This window comes from Ostrinia nubilalis, chromosome 10 (genome assembly GCF_963855985.1).
Source record: "Ostrinia nubilalis chromosome 10, ilOstNubi1.1, whole genome shotgun sequence".
Lineage (NCBI taxonomy): Eukaryota > Metazoa > Arthropoda > Insecta > Lepidoptera > Crambidae > Ostrinia > Ostrinia nubilalis.
This window is the reverse complement of record NC_087097.1, coordinates 8,844,679-8,868,586: the sequence shown is the minus strand read 5'-3', so window position 1 is coordinate 8,868,586 and position 23,908 is coordinate 8,844,679. Positions and strand designations below refer to the sequence as shown.

The 23,908-nt window shown below is 37.7% G+C and overlaps 1 protein-coding gene across 1 annotated transcript in view; it reads left to right on the top strand.

The window, feature by feature from the left end:
- The window catches only part of LOC135075431 (uncharacterized), a 51,057-nt gene that overhangs the window by 5,661 nt on the left and 21,488 nt on the right, over window positions 1-23,908 (top strand). Inside the window, exons 3-4 of the mRNA XM_063969872.1 lie at window positions 11,177-11,387; window positions 13,611-13,787. Of these exons, the coding sequence (XP_063825942.1) occupies window positions 11,177-11,387; window positions 13,611-13,787 (388 nt within the window). The remainder of the gene's footprint in view (window positions 1-11,176; window positions 11,388-13,610; window positions 13,788-23,908) is intronic.

The window sequence follows — 23,908 nt, the reverse complement described above, 5'->3', positions numbered from 1 at the left end:
GGGTTCAAGTCAGACAAAGATTGTTGATTTGGTGCAATGGTGTCCACAATCTACTCTCTTCTGTTGTCATTTTTTTTGGAAATGAAGTCAATGGCGATATCATTGCTAAAACATTGCAAGACTGTTTTTTAATTTTTACCCATACTCGCATACAATCGCGTGAACAACCCTAGTTACTTGCAGACTTTATAGTTCGGCGCTTATAGGTCATGACATAGTTTATACACTACAATTTCATATCAATCTTATTGTAAGGACGGGACGAGGCTAATTAAAGATGTTACTCGTATTGAATATGATTTATTACTGATCTCTCAAATATTAGATACATTGTTTTATATATTGTCTTACTACTACGTCACATGCCCTTCCAAAAGGAAAAAAAATGTTGAGTTATAGACACATTTTTTTTTATATATAATACGTCATATAAAATTCATTAAAATAAAATTTAATACACATTTTACTTTAAAAATAACAATAGACAGCTGCGCAGCCTTGAAGAGTAACCTAGTATTAGACAGTCAATAGTAATTAACTACCATTACATAGTCATACTGTATAAAGTCGTGTTCTATTCTTATGTATAATTTTCTCTTTACCATTAACTAAAATAATTACATTAGGCGATACATCCTTTACTACAGTAAATGGACCTAAATACAATGGGTCTAGTTTATTACAATTTTCATTTTTTACTAATAGTAGATCGCCACTTTTGTAAACAATAGGATTAATATAATTATCATATTTATTTTTTCTTAATATTTTACTAGTACATAGATTATTTTTAGCTTCCAGCTGCGACCTTTGAATTCGGTACTTAAGTTCTATTGGATAACTATTGAAATTGTAAATAGGATCTAAAGTATTCGTTAGGTTTGTAGGTATGTTACATAATTTGCCAAATACCAATTCGTAAGGTGTAAATTTTGTTTCGGAATGAACAGTAGTATTATATGAAAAACACCAAAATGGTAACCATGAGCTCCACTCCTGATTTATAGTGTTATTTATTTGCATTCTTAAATAAAAAGTTAAATGTTTATGACTGTTTTCTAATGAACCTAAAGTTTGGTGATGAAAAGCGGTAGATTGTAAGTGATTAATATTTAAGATTTTACAAACCTGTTCTAATGTTGCATTAACAAATTCGGTGCCCCTGTCTGTAATGATTTCACGTGGAATTCCATACCTGAGTATAAAGTTGTTGACTAACGCCGTTGCTACGCTGAGCGCCTCCTTGTTCGCTATCGGATACGCCTCGACGTATTTGGTCAAGTCGCACTGGAGCGTTAAAATGTAGCTATAATTATTATCTCTAATTAACGGGCCTACTAAATCTAAATAAACACGATCAAACGCCGATGAACCACAGTTAGTGATTACCATAGGTTCTTTAATTGTTTTTAAATACTTATGTCGTTGACACTGGTCGCATTTTTTCACAAAATTAGTTATGTCCTTTTCTAATCCTGTCCAAAAATATTTCTTACGAATATTATTAGACATTCGTCTTATCCCAGCATGTCCGCTTGTGGGAAGAATATGATAGTCATTTAAAATTACTTTTTTAGTATCATTGTCAGTTATTCTTTTGACACCTTTTATTACGCATAAGCGGGGTCCGGACCACTTAGGCAATTCATTTATTAACTTTGCTAGCTCTTTTATTATTAGACAATTTCTGTCGTTAATTATTACATGTAAGGTGTCGATATTCAGAGACGTACAAAATGATTCCATTTCCCTCACAGAGACAGCTCGTGTACGCTGCGATTGGGTAAACAGTTTCACATATAATATACGCTCATACGATGAATAAGCAAAATCTCCACTCTGGTGTGTCACATTTTTACTAATATTTTTCCATTCTTCTTCATTCGCAAAAATTAACTCTGTGTATTCCTTCGGTAACTTAAGCATTTCCACGACTCTTGGGTGATCAGGCCAAAGGTCTTGTGTAATGTTAGGTACCGGAGTATTACTCAAAGTTGTTGTACTATCAAGTTTTTGTCTTTGCGCCCTTGTCAGTACTGATATAATGTGTTCGTTCATAGCCTTTAATTCGTCACTTTTCAATTCTATACGTGACAATGCATCTGCAGCTACATTGTCGCGTCCTTTCACATATATCACTGTAAAATCATACTCGTCTAATAATAAGCGAAATTTTAACAATCTACTGGAAGGGTCTGTCAAATTGTATAAATAAACTAAAGGTCGATGATCTGTCTCTATTATGAATTTCCTTCCGTAAAGATATGGCCTAAAATATTTTACGGACCACACAATGGCCAATAATTCTTTTTCAATAGTGGGGTATCTACGCTCTGCCTTATTTAGACTGCGGCTTGCGTAGGCAACTGGTCTCCGGTCGCTGTTACATAACACCGATCCTATCGCGTACCCTGATGCGTCCGTTTGCAAAATAAATGTGTTTTCTTTATCGAAATTAGGATACTGTAAAACTGGTGGGTTTGTAAGTGCATTTTTCAGAATTAAAAAAGATTGTTGACATTCATCGCTCCACTCAAAATTAACATTTTTTCGGCATAAACTATTTAATGGAATACAAATTTTAGCGAAATTTGGAATAAATTTTCGGTAATAATTGGAAAACGCTACAAAACGTTTAACTTCGTCTGAATTACTTGGCGTAGGGTATTCTTGTAAAGTTTTTATTTTTTCTGGATCAGGTTGAATGCCATTAGCCGATACGACGTGTCCTAAATACAGAATTTCTTTTCTAAGGAAGTCACATTTATCTGGATTTAATTTTAGATTTACGTTCCGCAATCTTTCTAAAATAGATATTAAGTTTTTGTTGTGAATTTGTAAACTTCTACCAAAACATATCAAATTATCTAAATAAACAAAACATTTTTCATAATTTAATCCTGACATCGCTACAGTCATCATTCTAGAGAAAGAACTTGGACTCGTTTTCAAACCCATGGGCATACGTGTCATCTGATATTGACCCGATGGTGTAGTGAATGCTGTATACTTTCTACTGTCTGAATTTAATTTTGTCTGAAAATATGCTTGGGTCAAATCTAATTGAGTAAAATACATAGAGCCAGAAAGAGAGTCTAGTATGTCTGTTATATTTGGAAGCGGGAACTTATCGTCCATGATACGATCATTTAATTTTCTAAAATCAATTACTAACCGCCATTTTTTGATATTATTTTCCGATTTCTTTGGAACCAATAACACTGGACTAGACCACTCACTTTTTGCTGGTTCAATTATATCGTTAGATAGCATATTTTTAACTTGTGTTTCCATCTCGTCTCGTTGTGAAAAAGGTAATCTGTATTGTTTAATATAAACTGGTTCTGAATTTGGTTTTAACTGAATATTTTGTTCATAAAGGTTACATGTGCCCAATCTGTCTCCTGGTACAAAGAATACGTCTGCATATTTTGAATAGAAATGTGTTCCTCTTCATTAAATGATTTAGTTTCAAAAGTGGTAATAATTTACGTACTCTTTCGCCATCGCATTCTTGTTTATCAAAACTACAAATTTGATACTCTGATAATTTTTCGAAATCGGGTTTAAAATAACTGAGTCCAACTTCTGTATCGCGTGTATTTAAAAGTTGAATTAAAACTTTACCATTTTTGGGTTGACAGACACTTCCAGCTATAAATACTCCCTCGCATAGTTCTTTCGGTAAAATCACGCAATCCTCATTCATACCAAAATTAATTTCAAATATCTTTTCACATCTCGGAGGTATTTTAACATAATTATTGAATCCAAATTTTCCCATGTTTAAGGATAGGTTAAATTGAAGTCCTAAATGGTTTATAGTAGAGATGGGCCGACTAGTCGCCGACTAGTCGGGAAAGCCGACTATTCGGCATCATTTGTAGTCGGCCGACTAGTGACGACTATTCGGCAAAATATGCCGATTATAATCGGCGCATTACAAAATTAAATATGTGAATAAAATAAACTCATAATCACCAAGATGATTATGAGGTAGACCAAGGGCGCTTATCTAAACCACTTTTGACTGCAAAAAATCAGTAAAAAGTGGTTTCACCTGATTTAAAATTTTGCCAATCAGTCTAAATTCATACAAAGTTAACATTAGTTAAAATTACCAGGAAATCATCAAAAATGTGTAAAGTTTATGTAATTTGTCCAAAATTATGACACTTTTTTTCGGGGAAAAAATGCATGGAATTGCATACGTATCCTGCGGGGAAGTGGTAGATTATGTGGGGTTCCTCTCTTCGGAAGGATGAGGAATACCCACATAAATAACCCTGAGATCGCGATCGCCTTAGTGTGAAGAACTATGGGAATCCGGACAAAGCCATCAACTATGACAGTCCGTCCCGGCAATTGCCCACCTGTATGGCGGGCCCTGCCTATCCGACGGTGGTGGTAGTGCGTGCTATGCAGCCGGGGGAAGGTACCCCCACGCCCCAGCTCATGGAGGGTGGAGAGGAATCAGTGGTTCAGTGGGCCTAGGATGCGTGCCGCGATAAGCGTAATTTTGTCCATACATTTTGACGTCGATTAGTAAGAATAATATCACGGCGCGCATCCTAGCCCAGCAGGAGGCGATCATATTCACCTCCTCTGACCCCTCCGCCGTCGAAAATTATGACATCTACCTTAGGTAAAAAGCAACATAACAATCACCTAACAGTTACTGTTAGGTGTAGATTGTAATGTTGCTTTTTATTTTTTCTCATATTAAAAAAATCTCATTTCTCAAAAAGATAAATATGTATCTCTTTAGAAATCTAGATATTCATAATTCTTTGAGAAAATCTAGATAATTTATTCTTCGGACAAGTAGGTATTAGAATGATCGGCATTGCCGATTAGTCGGCCGACTAATCGGCAATTTGAAAACCGATTAGTCGGCTAGTCGGTTAGTCGGCAAAGACCATAGTCGGCCCATCACTAGTTTATAGTTAATTGATTAGATTCATAATTTATGACGCAATTATATTTGACTAAAAAATCCTGACCTAATATTCCGTCTTGTTTGCATGGAAGATTCCTAAGTACATAAAACTTATGATTTATTTCTTTGCCACAAATAGTAAATGGAATGTAAACATAGCCTTCTGTGTATAATGCGCCGCCAATACCTTTTATGTTTATGCGCTCATTATGTATCGGAATATTAAGTTGATGTACCGTTTCATATTTCACAGCCGACAGTGTGGCGCCGGTATCCACCAACCATCTATATTTGGAGCTGTTTATCGAAAGTTCTACCGAATTGTTATAATCACAAGCAAATATATAATTAGACTCGAAAAAAATTCAAGCTATGTGTGGAATTCTCGACATTTTCGGTTCTAACTTCCTGTCTCTCCTGCTGGTCCTGTTCCTGGTTCATAATATGTATATTATTTTTATACCTGTTATTGTAATATCCTCGATTTGTATGTCCAAAACTCCGTCCACGTCCTCGTCCTTGTGAATTCCATACGCGGCCGCGCGATTCTCCACGAGAAAAACCGCGAGAAAAACCACGCGAAAACCCGCGAGATTGTTGGTTATTTCTGAAATTTCGTCCTTGACCTCTGTAATACTGACCTCTATTGTTTCCCCGCTGTTTATGCTGGCTTGAAAATATTTCACCTGAATTGAAATTATTTTCACCTTGCATAGATGACTCGTCCTTTGCCGCTCTTATTACGTCTTTCAATTCGCTATAATTCCGGGCCGCTAAAATGGTGCTCAATCGACTATTTCTCAAACCTTCAGTGAAACATTGTATAGCAAGTTTTTCATTTAAAGGTTTAAGCACGGAATACGCTCTATCGTAACCGTCTGCTTGAGAAATCGTCAATTTAACAAATAAATCTTCAATTTTCTTACCAAAATCATCGATGTTTTGTGACCCTTGTTTCGCCTTCATCAACTCTAATTGTAAAGCCGTCGCAGATTGTTTAGTAAGAAGATTAATTCTCATATCCGTAATTAATGCCTTAATAGACTCATATTTATTTTTTAAACGCAATTTTGCGCTCTCTGTTAAACGTGTTTTCAAAACAAAATTAATAAAAAATTGTTCGTGTTCTGTACTTAAAGTTTGACCATAAAAATCGATTGTGTCTATCAAATTTTTAGTTACCTCCTCCTCTCCTGTCATTACAGGGATGAGAGAAGTTGCAGTTTTCACATCAAATGAAGCCATGGTTACTGGTGATAAGTCAGGATGAGCCTCGAAACAAAATTTCAATATGTAATTATAGTAGGTTTCTATCTCCTCACAAAGATCCAAAATTAATTTAGCTTCTTCTATTTATATTTCCTTCTTTAATACTAGAATCCAACTTTTCACGACTTAGTACATATTGAGAATACAAGTCAAGTGTGTCTAAATATTTTTGTTTTAACAATTCTTTCGTTCTTCTAGCTATACTCAACTTGGATAAATTTGTCTTTATACTCTTAATTTCTTTATGTATCCCTAAAATATCTAATGACATAATATTAATTAGTTTACGTATTAATTAAACCTGTCTGTCCATATTTTAATATTCACGAAGTTAGCACTTATTATTTCACTTTAATTTTACTTGAACTCACTCACTATTCACGAAATAAGTTCCGGTTACGGGCCACTCCTAGGTCTCCTCTGCTTGGCTGCACTGCTGTTGCTTCTACACGTCGACGATGTCCTTAGGAGCGCGTGCTTCGCGCCTGTTGTTAGACCGCCTGAAGGCACTTCTTGCTATCTCTTGTTGAATCCACCCTCGGTGGCACTTTTTGTATAATTTGTATAGACCGCCGATAGCCCCGATGATCAGCATAACCAATATGGTGCCCAATATGATGTTTGTCAACGAAACATTTTGGTGTAGCTGTTGGATATCGGCGCTATTACTGCCGCCTGCCGCGTTTTGCGCGATAACCACCTCTTCTTTTGACGACGAAGAACCCATTTTAAAGTTTTAAAAAGTTTTTAGGATGCAACTTGTAATTACCACTATCGGCGATAAAATGTTCGTCCGTCATTTTTGCACTTAATCACGCGCGTACTAAAAAGTCCGAACCCGACACCGAACCTTAAAATGGCTGGGTCGCCATGTAAGGACGGGACGAGGCTAATTAAAGATGTTACTCGTATTGAATATGATTTATTACTGATCTCTCAAATATTAGATACATTGTTTTATATATTGTCTTACTACTACGTCACATTATAGTCTTACAATTTGTTATATTTGATTCATATTGCTTTGGTCGAATGATGTCATCCATAGCACAAAATACTAGTGTCCAACATGTTCAAGTAGACTCAGTAGATTTCTTATCTACATCAATATTTCTCAGCCCATTTTCTCATTTAAAGGCAACTACAATAAACTAGATAACGTCCTTGATTGATCAGTTTCTGTTTGTATTGGCTCCAATTGGCTACATTTGTTCTAGCCGTTTGGGTATGCTAAAGAACATGGTTCAGAACAAAGCTTCGAAATACGACCTTCGATTGCTCGATTCGGTAACTATTCACGCCCGGCGGTATATCAAACGCTTCGAACTGTAATGTAATATTCACAGCTACCTTATTTTAGAAGCAGTGCTATAAAGTTACGTTCACGTAATGTCTTGCCTGTTTTGGTACAGTCATATTTATGGACGAGTTTTCGAACTAATGCACCGAAAAGTTACATCTGGTACCGTATCATGAGTTGAGAATAGCACAATCTCTCGGAAGTTTTTTGTTTCATATCATCTTCATAATATTTTGTAAGATTGTTTGACTTGGGGGAGGCGTTTGTCCGGCAATGGACGTCATTTGGCTGCAACGAAATGAAGTTTTATTGTAATTATTATGTATGTGGGACTCTAGGACACCTGCACTGCACTTATCTAAAAATATTCTTTAACTTTTTCAAAGCTACAGTCGACAGCATATCAGACTACGTTTTTGTTACAAATCTAATATATTGCAACTACATCAAGTTTCACACAACATACCTACTATAAATTCACTCAGGAAAAGCCGCGGGCAGAAGCTAGCAATTCATTATCACGCGAGCGAACTGTTGCTTATGATGTTCCTAATTACTTACCCAGTGAAGCAAAAGCGATCTCGTAGTTGCATTCGTATAAGAACTTTATGTAACGTTGCAAAATCAATTGTTACGACAATCGCATTCTTTTGTTTTGTTTGTTTTTGTTTAATTACTACCGCAAATTGCATAATTGGACACAATGGTGATTAACAGTAGCCGCTCTCGTGTGACAAGCTATGACACTAGTTATCTAAACTACCAGAACGTTCTGGTGATTAGTTTCTGTCTAAGCAACAAATTAATGTACATTTTGAGTTCCGGAATTAATAAATATACCACTTTTTGTGATTTAGATACATTCTTTCAGCTAAATGTACCGAATAAAATGTGAAAAACACTGCTGATATTGACAAGTACAAGTAATTTACAAGAAAATGTTTTTGTGTTTCATATTTCAATTTATTTGAAATCGAATTCAATTTCATTTTAGTACAACTTAATTTATTAATAATGAATAACAATTGTGTAACTGAAACGGTAATCGAATTTCTCAGTACATTTTTCAGTTCTAGCTTAAAAATACAATTACAGTTAAAAGTGTAAATTAATATGTTTAATTGTGTTTGTGATCACTTGAAGGCACATACAATAACCCAAATCATCGGATAATCTCAGCTTCAATAATAATCATCATCATTTCAGCCATAGGACGTCCACAGCTGAATATAGGCCTTCCCCAATGATTTCCATGTCGATAGATCGAGCTTCAATAATGATTCCTCTAAATACTCTGACGAATAAAAAATACTTAAAATAATTGTTACTACATATTAGGCATTAGCAGAAGTAATTGGTGCTAAATACTCAACAATGATGGTTATTGCAGATTGATATTTATAGGGCCTCATATTACACAACACAATAGAATAACGACGAAAACAACAATATGATTGCAAACGCCATGTTCACATTGTTCAAGATTGGTACACGAGTTACTGTTTTTAATCAGTGTATTGTATGGTAAGGTCTCCGATTTGATCCCCGGGTCAGGCCAGCTTGACTTTTGTAACCATAGCTTGGCTCCACGATCAAGAATGGTGATTATGCCAATTAGGTATTTGCCTTTTGGTCAGAAAGTCCTTTGTGGATCTCGTTGCACAAGGGAGTAACGATATGGAAATTTCTTATTAGGCAATTATTTATGGATGGGTGTATTGGACACTCTCTTTGGCCTATTTCGCGGCGAAAGTCGGTTGTATTTTAAGGCAAGCTGTATATTGTATTAAGGTTCTTTTAGCATTTGTTAAACGCAACGAAAGTACACGTAGGTATCTCCGTATGTCTGATATTACATTTTCAATTGGTATAGAGATAGATGGGACCTAAATCCCATCCAAAAGGTAGCTTCTTTTACGTACGTTCATGACTCTGTGCAGGGATTAAGAGATAAGTAGTGGTAGCTCTGAAGGCAAATATTAGTTTACCTACGTAATAACTAGACCAACAGACTCCATTAGTATTGGTGTTAAAGTGCAAACAGATAATAACAGCCAATTAGATACGAATCGGGGTTTGAGCGTTGTTTCAGAATAGTTAAAACATTAGCATATCAAGGCATTGATCCTTACTTTATATGTATCTTTAATAATAATAATAATAATAAATACTCTTTATTGTACACCACATAAAAAGAAATAGAAATGTGATTCACATGTTGTTTTATATTATTGTCAATGGAATGTATTATAAAATATGCTGAAAAACTTCATCGATATAACTTCTCGAAGATAAAAACACTCAAAGTAGTCTTAAATAGAGCTACCGAACGATGATGACAGTAAACTGCGCACTGCATTATTTATAAGCCATGAAAAACTGGCCTTGGAATTAATAGGCGATTGTTCCAACGAAGCAGCGAAAGATACGGCTAGAAAAACTGGCAAATCCCCCGAGCACCGTAACCGATACCCGACTATAAAATTGCATTACGCTGATTGTTTCACGCCGTGAGGCAACCACTCATATAATATTTTACAATTTATCGCAATACCAGATGAGATCCAACATGCCGAGACTGTAAGAACATGCGTGTACTTATTAACATCATTGCAGCAATCACATCTCAGTATCAACCTTCATATTGTTTAGCGTTTTGTCAATCTAATTGCTCCATTGTTGTTTTATTAATATTGATCCAACGCTCGATTGTGGTCGATTTGATTTTGTAATTACGGCCATAAAACAAATCTAATCGAATAACTGTAATAAATATGTTTCCATTTCATTGATTGTCCAAATTCATCGACACGGTTAAATAATAAAACTATTAAATGAATAGTTATCTAACAGCCCCAGTTTTAAGTTTCACCGATTATTACGTTGTTTTCTATCGTTTAATTGAGCTTCTTCCGCGTTTAGCTTAATTGCCGACATCCTACCGATATCATGGGCAATTAATACAAACTGATACAAACTAACCTATCTCCATTACGTAATCGATTGGATCAAGTTAAAGGGCAAATTGATGTAAAGAAGCATCACTAGTAGATACTTTAATTTCGTTTAGTATTTTCTTTTCCACTCTTGTATGGTTTTCGACTCCTCTATCGTCGATTTTGTCGAGGACATAAATAAGACTCCCAGAGGATAGTATAGTACTAGAGATCGATATTCTGCAAAAATCTTCGGCTTTTCTTATTTAAATTTTATTCGTAGATCACACTTCCAGTTCATAGTCGCTACTGGAAAACCTTCCTCCGCCGATGATCCCCATTTTGCTTTAAACCCACAACTTGAATGTCTGTAATTTTCTTTCTGGACAACTACGATCTACAGCAGATCACTGATCTGTATTAAACACAACAACACATACAATTGACAGCTAATTTTGTGTGCCAATTTGAAGCGTTACTACGATTGTCCTAAGAACTCATTTTGACGTACATTTTATAGAGTAACTATAGGAGTAAGCGAGAAAGAACATCACTAATTTTAGTTCCATGGCATGGACTTAACCTACAGCGCCAAAATGGCGTAACTCAAATAGGCACAAAATATTATGACAGCTGGCTGCTCTGGTGTGTAATAATACAAGTCAGTGATAGCAGATACTTTAAAGACTTTAAACAGTAAAATTCGGATCTGTAATAAACCTTTGTTTCCAGGAGCACTGGCCAGTTGCGCAACACGCTCAGTCGCGCCCGTGAGTTATGCGAGCGCTGGCGCAGCGGCGGAACGACGCCGACGCCGCCCGCCCAGCCGCCCGACGACGAGGGCGGGGGGCGGCTGGCCCGGTGGTTCAGCGTGCGGCGCGGCTCGGCGCATCACTACGACATGCACACGCACGAGTCGGACAAGATGCCAAAACTGCCGGAGGTAAGCATGATGACGTGATGTTGAAGTTTGCTATGCGACGACGCCAACGCCGCCCGCCCAGCCGCCCGACGACGAGGGCGGGGGGCGGCTGGCCCGGTGGTTCAGCGTGCGGCGCGGCTCGGCGCATCACTACGACATGCACACGCACGAGTCGGACAAGATGCCAAAACTGCCGGAGATAAGCATGATGACGTGATGTTGAAGTTATGCTATGCGCGACGCCGACGCCGCCCGCCCAGCCGCCCGACGACGAGGGCGGCTGGCCAGGTGGTTCAGCGTTCGGCGCGGCTCGGCGCATCACTACGACATGCACACGAACGAGTCGGACAAAATGCCAAAACTGCCGGAGGTAAGCATGATGACGTGATGTTGAAGTTCTGGTCAAGTGTTGATAAAGATGGAGGCTGGCTAAATAGAGAACAGATTCTCTCTTCATGACTTCTTTGGTCTAGTTTGAGACTATTTTGAATTTTGGCAGTAAGAATAAATATAGAGTTACTAAGAAGAACACAATTTAGACAAATTGGAGAAACTTAAGCTGCCAGTGGTAGTTTTAAGCAAGAATACTTGGCCTGGTTTGACTTAATATTGCCAAAAAAGACGACGACTTTTTGGTCAGATAATTCAGCTCGAAAAAGGGTAAGTCTTGTTAATCATCAGGGCTGATCTGGTCTGGCGATTTACTGCTGGTCTACTTGAACTTGTCTTATAGGCATTATCGGCAACAAATAGACGATGACGAATTTAAAGGAAAATTTAGAACTTTTACTTATAATCAGGTAGCAAAAACATGAAGTTACCAGGCATGATGCTGATGGTACAAATTCTGAAGCTCTAGTGCAGTGTTCGTTATAGTTTATTGCCACTAATGTTACAATTAACGTATAAAGCCCTTAGAGCCAACAAGTCTAGTGTTCGCCAGACTAGCAGTCTCCTGGCAAAGGTTCGCGTGCATCACCCGATGCATTAAGCAATCAGATACAAAACATCGCCCTAGAGTCAATGAGTTAAACACAAGCTATTTGATGACTAACAATGATGATTCCTGAACCAGAGAATAGCCAATTAGACCTTATAAATGCACACTATTAACATTGCAAAATGTTTCTATTATCCAGGTTTTTACAAGCTAAGTTATAAACAAAGGTTCCCACGAGTGATTTTGTCATTAATTCCATTTGTATGATCTCATAATATTGATTCCTACACTTATAAGTGCATGCATCTTTGTCTAGATTCCATATGTGTTGAAGATTGTTAATTGCTTATGCCTGTTACAATCAGTCGATTGAAATATCGACGTATTTGGATCTTAAGTACGATAGATAAAGAAATTACTTGTGTCTCCTTACAAGCAAACGATATTCCTTTTTTAATGCAATTATTTCCTTTTGGATAATATTAAAAGGAAAAAAATAGCTGTTAATAGGAAAATTCTCAAACATTGTAAATAGTAGAATTCTCGCATTGTTCGAAACAGCAGTCCATAACAATCTATATCAATGAAGCGGACGCTGTGGTCATAAACAATTGGTCATTAACTCCCAGTGCTCACAATTTCTGGAATTAAACGACTCTTTTCATTGGCCTATCCTTATGCTACACTACCATTATAATATCTACAGTTTAATAAGGACAGTCCACATGATTCATAATATATTTTAGATGAATCATCGTCCAGCCATTGAGCAGTCACTCAACAACAAACCGCAGTAACGCGTCGCACGTAGTTTCTATAATACACCTCCTCGGAGGTCTCAAGTCGTTAAACAAATAATCCGTTTAGACATGTGATAATGATGTCAGATTGGTATCCAGTGATCCACCATCGCGGGTTCATGTACACAATTGTAATATTTTTTTGCGTTTCAGTGTACATTTACTGTGTGTGAGAGATAAACGTGTGTTTCGTTAATGTGAAGTTATTTCAATGTCAAAATGTTTTGCGTGAAGCTCCTTCACGACAAGGCACACTATGTACTGTCGGAGTACGATGTAAGTCGGTGTGTGAGATGATTGTGTTATAATTTTGGGTCGTTGTTCCGGTTTTTGGTGTTCACCCGCGCCATATGACGCGCGCTCGATTCGTTAAAACTATTTATACGATTTACGCGAGGTTTCCGTTGACGCAACACACGTTGAGTGAATCCGTTATTAGTTACTGTGGTGCGTTTCGATGTTGTTTAGTGTTGTGCAGTGTAACTTAAGTGATGGTGTTTTCAGTTGGAGGAGGATTTGTTCTCGTGCGGCGGGGAGGTGCGCGGAGGGCGGGTGCCGCCGCCGTCTCTTGGTCTGCCGCCGGACTGCCTCACGCCGGTCCAGCTACGCCGGCGGCACGTGGTCGCCGCTATCATACACAGCGAGAACTCCTATGTGGCCACGCTGCAGAGGCTCGTCAACGTTAGTATGATCTTTATTAAAACGAATTGTAAGTAGAAACTTAACTTGGATTTTATTTAAGGAGCTATTCCGAACCATGCGTCAGACTTCAACTGCAGGGTACGGCCAGTGACTGATGTATTTCCATGAAAAGTATAGTTAACGATACGTATTATCACCGACATCAGCTCAATTCGGAATAGTACCTACTTTTATCGTTAAAATCCAAGTTCACTTGTCGTACTGGCATTTCACGATTCCTATTGATAAAATTGACTATTGATAGTTGTCTATGGTCCAAATGTCAGTTGACAGATCAAATTAAAAGCTCAAGACCAGCTAGTCTATGAGCGAATATCTATGTTATTAAGAGATGGCACGATGCTGGTTTCTTATGTAGTTGTGATAGAGGTTATTTTGCAACAAAGTTATTAAATATTATGTGATGAAAACTGTGCATAGAATAACGTCTCATTACAAGTAGACGGGCACGAAACACTGGTCTCTTTTGTAGTTGTGATAGAGGTTATTTTGCAGTAAACTTATTTAGTATTATGTTAGTGACTGTACATAGAATAAACTCGTAATAGTGACGTACTCATCTGTACGCTGATTAAACTGAACTCAAAAGCAGGAAAGGATAGCACTTGTGCAATTACAACGAATTATAATTATTCTGAATCACAAAATTATAACAATTGCCGGGTTTTAACAACAGGTTTAACTGTAACGTAGATTAAGTATTAATTTTCAGTGAAAAAAACGCCGGTTGCCACATAAAAAAAATTAAAATTGCGACGGACAAATTAAATTAATTTAAATTGATAATTGCTTTGTATAATGCACGCCAAGCCAGGCGACGTTAATAATAAAGTACATAAAACATTATAACCGGAAAACCATAAAACATTAAAAGCTTAGAAATAATCAAGTAAATGACTAATAGAGGCACTAACCACATTGAAAACCGCAAACAGGGAATGGCTTTAATGGACATTCCCTATTTTGCGCCATTCGGTTCTTCGTACAATAAGTAAGTCACAAAACTTAAATAGGTCTAGCTAGCGCATGGATGGATGACATTTTTTTCTCACCTTTACCTGTATGTTTTAATACCTACGTATGTGTTTTTGTTGTTATTTTTCTGTATTGTGTTTTTATTTATTGTGTCAATAAACCATTTCTATTCTATTCTATACATTGACATATTAAGACGAGACAGAGCATACATCTGAAGTCTGGCTGAAGTTTGACGTCTCAAAAACACTCTACCGCGCCGCTTCCAAACTCAGGCACTGAGATAAGTGCTAAAGCCTGGTCCGTGAGCACGTAGAATTTTGTCCAATGACCCCAAGCTACCCATCTTTATCGCTCGCGCGTAATTATGTTGCTGTCGCGCTCGCACACTCACTGCGGGCGCCCGTCGCACAGTCGCGACAGCAATATAATTACGCGCGAGCGATAAGGATGGGTAGCATGGGGTCATTGTTCAAAATTCTACGTGCTCACGGACCAGGCTTTAGACCTATAGTATGATGTATTGTAATAATAATAATTTTATTTATTGTTGTAAACACTTCACTGATATGAGTTTTAATTCTTGTGAAAAACAGTATTGTGGAGTCCAAAGTCCGCAGAATTATTTACATTACTCTCTCATTTTTGCTACATTGTTTATATTCATTTTACATTTGAAATGCAGTCATTGACCCTACGAGTTTGTAGTGGGGTTGTCACAACCAAAAAATAAATAATATAGAATTAAATAATATAGAATTACTACTTAAAATTGAATCAATCACTGAAATATACGTATTTTTATTACTATTAACTATAAGCTTTAATTGCTATGTACCTGGCTGGCGTGCTAATGTTATACAAGTATTCCGACTAATAAATAAAAATAGATAAAGATATTAAATGTTATTGTAATTCAATATTGCGGAATTTAGAAATAAAATCAACAATTCAACATTCACGATGAAGACATCATCAGTCCACGCATTTCTAATGAATAGTCAATAAACTTTTCCTCCTCAGAAGTTGGTTTAGGCATGCTTAATTTTCCGTAGTCAACTGACTGAATAATTAATAATTTAATAGCAATTACGGACTTTACCAATAATAATTAATTGTCGGCTTACGATAGTGCCGAAAGCTGTTTTCTATGTTAATTACATTAATTTTGCGCAGTATAAAAAATTTAAATACAAGCTGTTTTTATTACAAGCTTTATATTGACTTCACTTGTTAGTATGTGTGGGACAAATCTTGCAACTGAATTTAAGACCACTTCTCCTCAACCGATTGAGCTGAAATTTGGTATACTTATGTAAGTACGATGACAATGCAATGTTATGGTACCATTGAGCTGGTCTGATGATGGAGTCAGGAGGTGGCCATAGGAACTCCTAAACGAAACGGCTGAATCGCATCGAGTTTGGGATCGTTGGATTTGTCTTTTCGAGCAGTTTAGTGCTAGATGATGTCCAGGGTCCTGATGATGGATTAGGGATGTGGCCATAGGAACTCCTAAACGAAACGGCAGAAACTCATCGAGTTTGGGTTCGTTGGATTTTTCTTTTCGAGCAGTTTAGTGCTAGATGATGTCCAGGGTCCTGATGATGGAGTCAGGAGGTGGCCATAGGAACTCCTAAACGAAACGGCGTAATCGCATCGAGTTTGGGTTCGTTGGATTTGTCTTTTCGAGCAGTTTAGTGCTAGATGATGTCCAGGGTCCTGATGATGGATTCGGGAGGTGGCCATAGGAACTCCTAAACGAAACGGCAGAAACTCATCGAGTTTGGGTTCGTTGGATTTGTCTTTTCGAGCAGTTTAGTGCTAGATGATGTCCAGGGTCCTGGTGATGGAGTCTGGAGGTGGCCATAGGAACTCCTAAACGAAACGGCGGAATCGCATCGGGTTTGGGTTCGTTGGATTTGTCTTTTCGAGCAGTTTAGTGCTAGATGATGTCCAGGGTCCTGATGATGGATTAGGGAGGTGGCCATAGGAACTCCTAAACGAAACGGCAGAAACTCATCGAGTTTGGAATCGTTGGATTTTTCTTTTCGAGCAGTTTAGTGATGATGGAGTCAGGAGGTGGCCAGAGGAACTCCTAAACGAAACGGCGGAATCGCATCGAGTTTGGGTTCGTTGGATTTGTCTTTTCGAGCAGTTTAGTGCTAGATGATATCCAGGGTCCTGATGATGGATTTGGGAGGTGGCCATAGGAAATCCTAAACGAAAAGGCAGAAACTCATCGAGTTTGGGTTCGTTGGATTTGTCTTTTCAAGCAGTTTAGTGCTAGATGATTTTTTTAAGGGACGCGCGCCGGTAGCTTGAAGAGTTTTTCCAGCTTCACCGGACAGAGTGGCGAGTACAGAAGGTACTCTAGCCGTTTGGCGATCGTCGGTGCGCATGCCGACGAGGCCGAGTGTGGGCTTCGCGAAGCGAAGCCTAGGCTCGTCCGCGTCGGTCGCAGACCGACGTTTGCAATCGGGCCGTATCGAGCGCATAAGGCGCCCGATCAGTGGCGAACCCAACTAGAGGGTTGCCCACCGCGGTGTTAGACCAAAGTCCAGCCTACGGTGGGCTTGAGGCTCTAGTGGGCCCGATCGAGGGGGACTACGGACGCGGCCTGAGGGCGCCACGGTAGGCTCGGACCTTGGCTCAGGGCGTGTCCGGGGCACGGATTGGGGAGAACCGGCCCGGTACATGTCTGTACCGTCAGAAATGAAATGCAGGGCCTCGTACTCGCCAGCGAGTACGGTGTAACGAGCTACTGTGTTGTGGAGTAGTTGGCGTGCTTAAGGCAGTGATGTCTGATGTGTTCAGAAATTCGGTAATAGGATCGTCCGGGTCGTCTAGGACATGCCTAGGTCGTCGGTATTGGGCAGCGACATCTTTCTGGGGTGTGTACGTGGCGGCGCTAACGATTTCGATAACGAGGGTTCTTGTGGTTGATCGCTTTATCAAAGTAGCGGCGAGAGGCTTCTTTCATAAAGTGATCAATCGATGGGATCTCGAAATCTCTATGGAGATTCGTGTTACGCACGAACCACGGGGCATCCGCGGCTCGGCGTAAGAATTTGTTTTGGAGGGTCTGGAATTTCTTAAGGACTGTGCAGGAAGTATGAGCAAACACCGGACTGGCGTAAGTCAACACTGGACGGATGCAGGTTTTGTAAATTGTCAACTTATTTCTAAGTGACAATTTAATTTTCCTTCCAACTAGGTGGTAGAGTCGGTGGATGTAGTGGTTCGCACGGCTCAAGACGCGTCTGAGGTGCGTAGCGTACGATAATCTCTGGTCGAGGGTGACACCTAAGTACTTGGCCTCACTCTTCCAAGGAATAGTTTGGTCAAATAAGGTGAGATGGGTGGGGACATTAGGACGAGTGCGAACCGGAGGACGTTTCGCAGACAAAGCCCTAGAAAAGTACACTGCTGCACTTTTTTCGGGATTTACCTCGATACGCCACTTCCTGAACCATTCGCCTAATTGTGTGACTGCGCGTTGGAGCGCCAAGATGACGTAATTCCGATTACGTCCGGACTTGTAGAGTGCGGTGTCGTCCGCAAAGAGGGCTAAATCCGTATTCGGATATTTGGGGATGTCATTGACGTACAATGAAAAAAGAATGGGTGCTAGATGATGTCCAGGGTCCTGATGATGGAGTCAAGAGGTGGCCATAGGAACTCCTAAACGAAACGGCGGAATCTTATCGAGTTTGGGTTTGTTGGATTCGACTTCTCGAGCACTTTGGTGCTTAATAATGACCCAGAGATTGAGATACAACTAAAAAGTGTAAAATAAAATTATAATAAAAAAAAACTTTTTTAAAAACAAGCTTTATCCTGAAATGCAGTTGTACTAAAACGAAAAAAATAATTGTAGGTATGCTTGGTTCAAAGAATTTCAAAAGCTTGTAGCGCAAACAGAAAAAAAGAGGAATAAATTCCATGCGCGATACAAGCTTTTGAAATTCTTTGAACCAAGCATACCTACAATTATTTTTTTCGTTTTAGTACAACTGCATTTCAGGATAAAGCTTGTTTTTAAAAAAGTTTTTTTTTTTTAAAAAGCGATCAAACGGTTGGTTATATCTACTACTCAAATACAACTACTTTCCTGCAGTAATAATATCCAAATTCTTAAAAAATACACAAATGATGGAAATTTGTATGAAAATGTTTTTTTTTACAATTTAATTTCTATCCTGGGAGAAAAGTGGTTGGTTGCATTTGAGCAGTAGAATCAATCCGAATTGTTAGATCATCTAGTAAAAAACAGCCTGTACTTGAGTTGCCTTTCATATTAAATAATAAAAAATATTGACAACATATTTCCATGCACAAAGTCAACCAAAATTAGCAACAACTGTTTAGTAATCCTTGAAAGAGCTGTCAGCCCTAAAGCAAACCTTTGCCTGTTTATAATAAGGCAAAACAAATGCCAGTCGAGTGATGAACCCGTCTATCCTGGCTCACGTGGTCACATCAGAGAATTCATTGTCTAACATAAAAGATGCCATGCCATACGTTAGTCATAGTCATGCATACCATACTCTCTACATGATGCGTGCCTTTCCATATTTGTGCGGCGTAATAAACGATGGCCGGTTTCTTTTGCTTGTTTAACATGCAAGTATTTGCTACGGGAACTTTTAAGACAAGTGTTTTCCCGTGACTTGCCTGTGTAGATTTTCTGCGACAGAAAGCTATTAAAGTGACAATCCCTTGATTTAAAACGCTTTGTTACCAAAGGTATTTTATATGAGTTTTTTTATCCCCAACATCAAAATAATAATGACGTCTCTAAGAAATTTTGTCCCCTAAAGATTTAGTTTGCGACATGCTCTTCTCTTAGGTCCCATATTTTAACTCTGTAATAATTTTCACCAAAATTGCTTGAGCGGTCTAAAACTGAAAACGCGATAGACTGACTGTAACTTATTTAATATTAGTATGGATGCAGTGGCAAAAGAAAAATGACTGACAGTTTTCTTGTCGACCGATGATTCTGCTTCATTTTGCTGCTCGACAATTTCATCATTATATCCCATAACTGATTTAACAACATAATCTTCTGTATCCACAGAAAGTAACCATCAAAGAAATGTTGACACTTCCTGGAATTACATAAATCACACTCACCAACATCAATCACACATTTCTTCCAAGCAACACCGAATACAGTTCAAACCTTTTCGAGAATAATTGCAGAGCTCACACTTTACTTATAAGGTCAAAGGTTACTGATAAATAAACATAAGTTAACAGACAAATAAGCGATTACCCGCACATGGCCATTCAAATATTTGCGTTGCGTAATTGTGGACGTCCAAAATAAGCGCACTGTCAACAAGCCACTTGCTTGAGATGAAACAGGTTCTGCGGTATCTTGGATAAGCTGTTTTAACAATTGAACATCGAGTCAGAAAGTTGAATATTCGGTTGCAGTATTTGATACTAATGTGCATTGTGGCAGTGAAATTGGTCCGATGAAAACTTTTCTCGTACTGATTCAGACGACTTTTTATGCTTGATATTATTTTGTGCAGTATGATACCTATAAAAATTCCATATAGTTTTTTCTATTATAGATATTCTACAGTTGTTCATAAGTAAATACCAAAAAGTTAAACTTTTTAATACTTGAATGACTTAACAGCAGAACTGTACCTACCGTAGAAAAGTCGTAGGTTACAGGAAGTCTGAAACACATAGATGAATCCTTGTCATTAATAAAATATTACTGAGGCAAATGATTAAGTACCTAATATCAAACTGTTAGGTACCTTTATTTGAATAGTACGTCACACTAATTTCCTCATGAAAGAGAAATTCGTTCCCAAGAAGGAAGTTTGATGGCAATAACCAATTATTATTGAAGCGTATAAATAGTTACTATGGCGTAACACTAATCACTCAGCTGCCCGCCACTTTGTTCAGTTAAATATGGACGGCTAGGCCAGGAGCCAGTGAACAATGCTGTTTACAGCACGAGCATAATCACAATACCAGTTCCGTTCCAGTTGCTGCAATGTTTATTCAGTTGCAGTAACGGGCTGTTTATAATGTAAAACTTAAAATGCATTTAGTTTTGATAATATTATGACGCTGCTTAATGCGTTTTGTAAGTTGTATTTTGTACATCCGCAAGCTCTTGCACTAAATTCTTCAGGATTGACAGACTTGACAGTATACTTAATTAAATCGTAAGCTGACAGTTGCAAAAGTCGACATAACAGGCCATGTGTGGTGTTTATTAATGAGATTGCTTGATCGAAATCCGTCGAGGATGTAGTTAGGCGGCTACTGGGTTGCGTAACGTCTATCATTCATACATTGATCATTGAAAAATTAATCGTAGTGACTAATTGGTTGAAAGATTGAAATGGCTAGTGCAAATGACTTCGCGGAAGTAGGTAACATGCAATAACATTTTCAATACCTGTCCTCGGAATCCTTACTTTCTATGGCATTATTTGCAGAAGTGGTAAATGTCACCTTTGCCTAATTTACATGTGAAAACGTTGTGTTTATACAAATGAACAATTACCTTTCACATGCATAGTATAATAACTCGAGAATGTCGTGCCGGTTACAATGGCATTGCCAGTTTGTGTCACTTTCAGTCTAAATTCCACGGCATTATTTCAGATTGTCTATCTAGCACTAGATTTTCTCTTTCAGTGCGACTACGAACGAATGCGTCCACGCGTTCAGCAAAAGACAAGAAAGTTTCACTGTCACATTGACTCAGTTTAGTAAATATTCTAAAATCATGTGCATTTTGCGGCTTTCCTTTCGTTTTTGCAGCGACAAAGGCTCATGAATCTTTTATTATTGTCTTACTGAGGTGTAACAAGGTATTGGTAATGTCAAAAAATCTCAACTTATGTAAATAAACCTGTCTGTCCTACTTCAGCATTGTTTCGCCCACAATTCACGTATTTGCATATTAGGAAGTGGGGCACTTTGAATAGGCAGTATTTGCAAGCGGAGTGCACGAGGTCACTTGAGCATAGATCACATAAAAGGATGGCGACCTTATTACTGAAACGTAAAGGCTGATTTTGAACGGAATATTGACAATGTTGTCATCATCGTGTTCAATCATTATATGGCGCCGCGCGTCGACTGCGCTTGATGTGGCGAATTAGTTTTTGTCTCTGGCTCTGTTGCCACACAAATTGGTGTTGGCACGAACTAGACGTATATAGGTATTATCATCAATATAGTTTTTGCTGATGTTGATTGGCTGTTGATCTGAATGCCAACAATGTTTCTGGCACAAGCGAAGCGCCTTAATTTAATATCACATGTCCGTATTAGATTCATCTTTTTATGGAAAACTTCGTTACTTTTTGCGTGTCATTAAAAGATTTAACTTAATTAGTTATGTTTAAAGATCAGTCCAATTTTATAGCAAATGCTCGGATCACGACTCAATATAGCTAGTCATGTGCCTTAATAATCAAAATGATGTATTAAAATATGGCATAATATGTATTTTTTACTGATTTGTTATTTTACCATTACATAATGGCCGAAATAATTACCAAAGTAAAACCTAGTTGATTAATAGGAAACTACGTTTTATCTTCCATTCAAAAACTTATAATGCAAAATTAATACCATCGAATTGCGCCTAGGTAGTAACAAACTCTATCCTTCACCTAGATACCTAGTCATAGGCGATTGAACTGATAACAATAGAGGACGGTATTCAGGATAAGATTATATAATTATGTTACTCCCTTATACGTTAACAATGGACACACTTGTACTGGAAATAATTTCTGTCCTTGTTGCATTAGATTTGCGAAGTCGAATGCATTGTTCTCTTTGTTACATTTCGCGCACCGCTAATGCTGAATTCTGATTAACATTGACAGTTGACAACAGTGTCAACTGTCAACTACAGAGTATAATGGTGTAATGATGATTCAAATAATGATTGTCATCTATATACAGGGTGGAAACGATAAGTGATCTCACTCGATTATTTCTAAACTATACAAGATATCCAAAAACTGGTTACTGATCCTGAAAGTCCTTCACGAGCTCTATCCAACGGTACCAATAATAGTTTACAAAATAAACTGGATCTATCCGAAAATTCAATGTTTCCAGCTTCCATACATTTAGTTAAATCACATAATATTAAAAACTATACAAGATATTCAAAAACTGGTTACTGATCCCGAAAGTGCTTCACGAGCTCTATCCAACGGTACCAATAATAAGTTACAAAATAAACTGTATCTATCCGAAAATTCAACGTTTCCAGCTTCCATACTTTTAGTACTGCAACAGACATAGCAATCATGTATTGATAATATTATTATAGCAAGTAAAACCTAAATCCAATGTTTTCCATGAATAATTTTAAATAAGAATGCAATTTACGAGTACATTACAAGTGTTTATTACTTAATAAAAAAATTTAACACTTCTAATATTGTGTGGCTGGCATACATTTAGTATGGAGGCCGAAAACATTGAATTTTCCGATAGATCCAGTTAATTCTGTAACCTATTACTGATACCGTTTGAAAGAGCTCGTGAAGCACTTTCAGGATCAGTAACCAATTTTTTTATATCTTGTATAGTTTAGAAATAATCGAGTGAGATCACTTATCGTTTCCACCCTGTATATAAAAGAAAGTCGTGTTAGTTACACCACTTATAACTCAAGAACGGCTGAACCGATTTAGCTGAAAATTGTCAGGGAGGTAGTTTAGAGCCAGGAGAAGGACATAGGATACTTTTTATCCCGTTCGAAATAAAAAAAAGTCTGCTTTATTATTGCCATTTTAAGGCGGAACAAAGTTTGCCGGGTCAGCTAGTTAAAAATAAAGTAAATAAAAGTACTTACTTACATATTTAAATTATAAAAGTTTTTATGCTTTAATTTAAAGCTTGGTGTATTTGTTCTAAATCTTTAAAAAAGATATAAATTGTGGTTCCATTTTAATTTTGTCAGTTTTATGTGATGTAAAGAGTATCTATGTAAAATTATTGTTTTACCTAGATATCTATTTGTAAAATCACATGCCAGTAGCTGCGCTGCATCAAGCAACGCAAATACATACATATATTTGAACATTTATGCACTCATTCTTCAAGCCTAT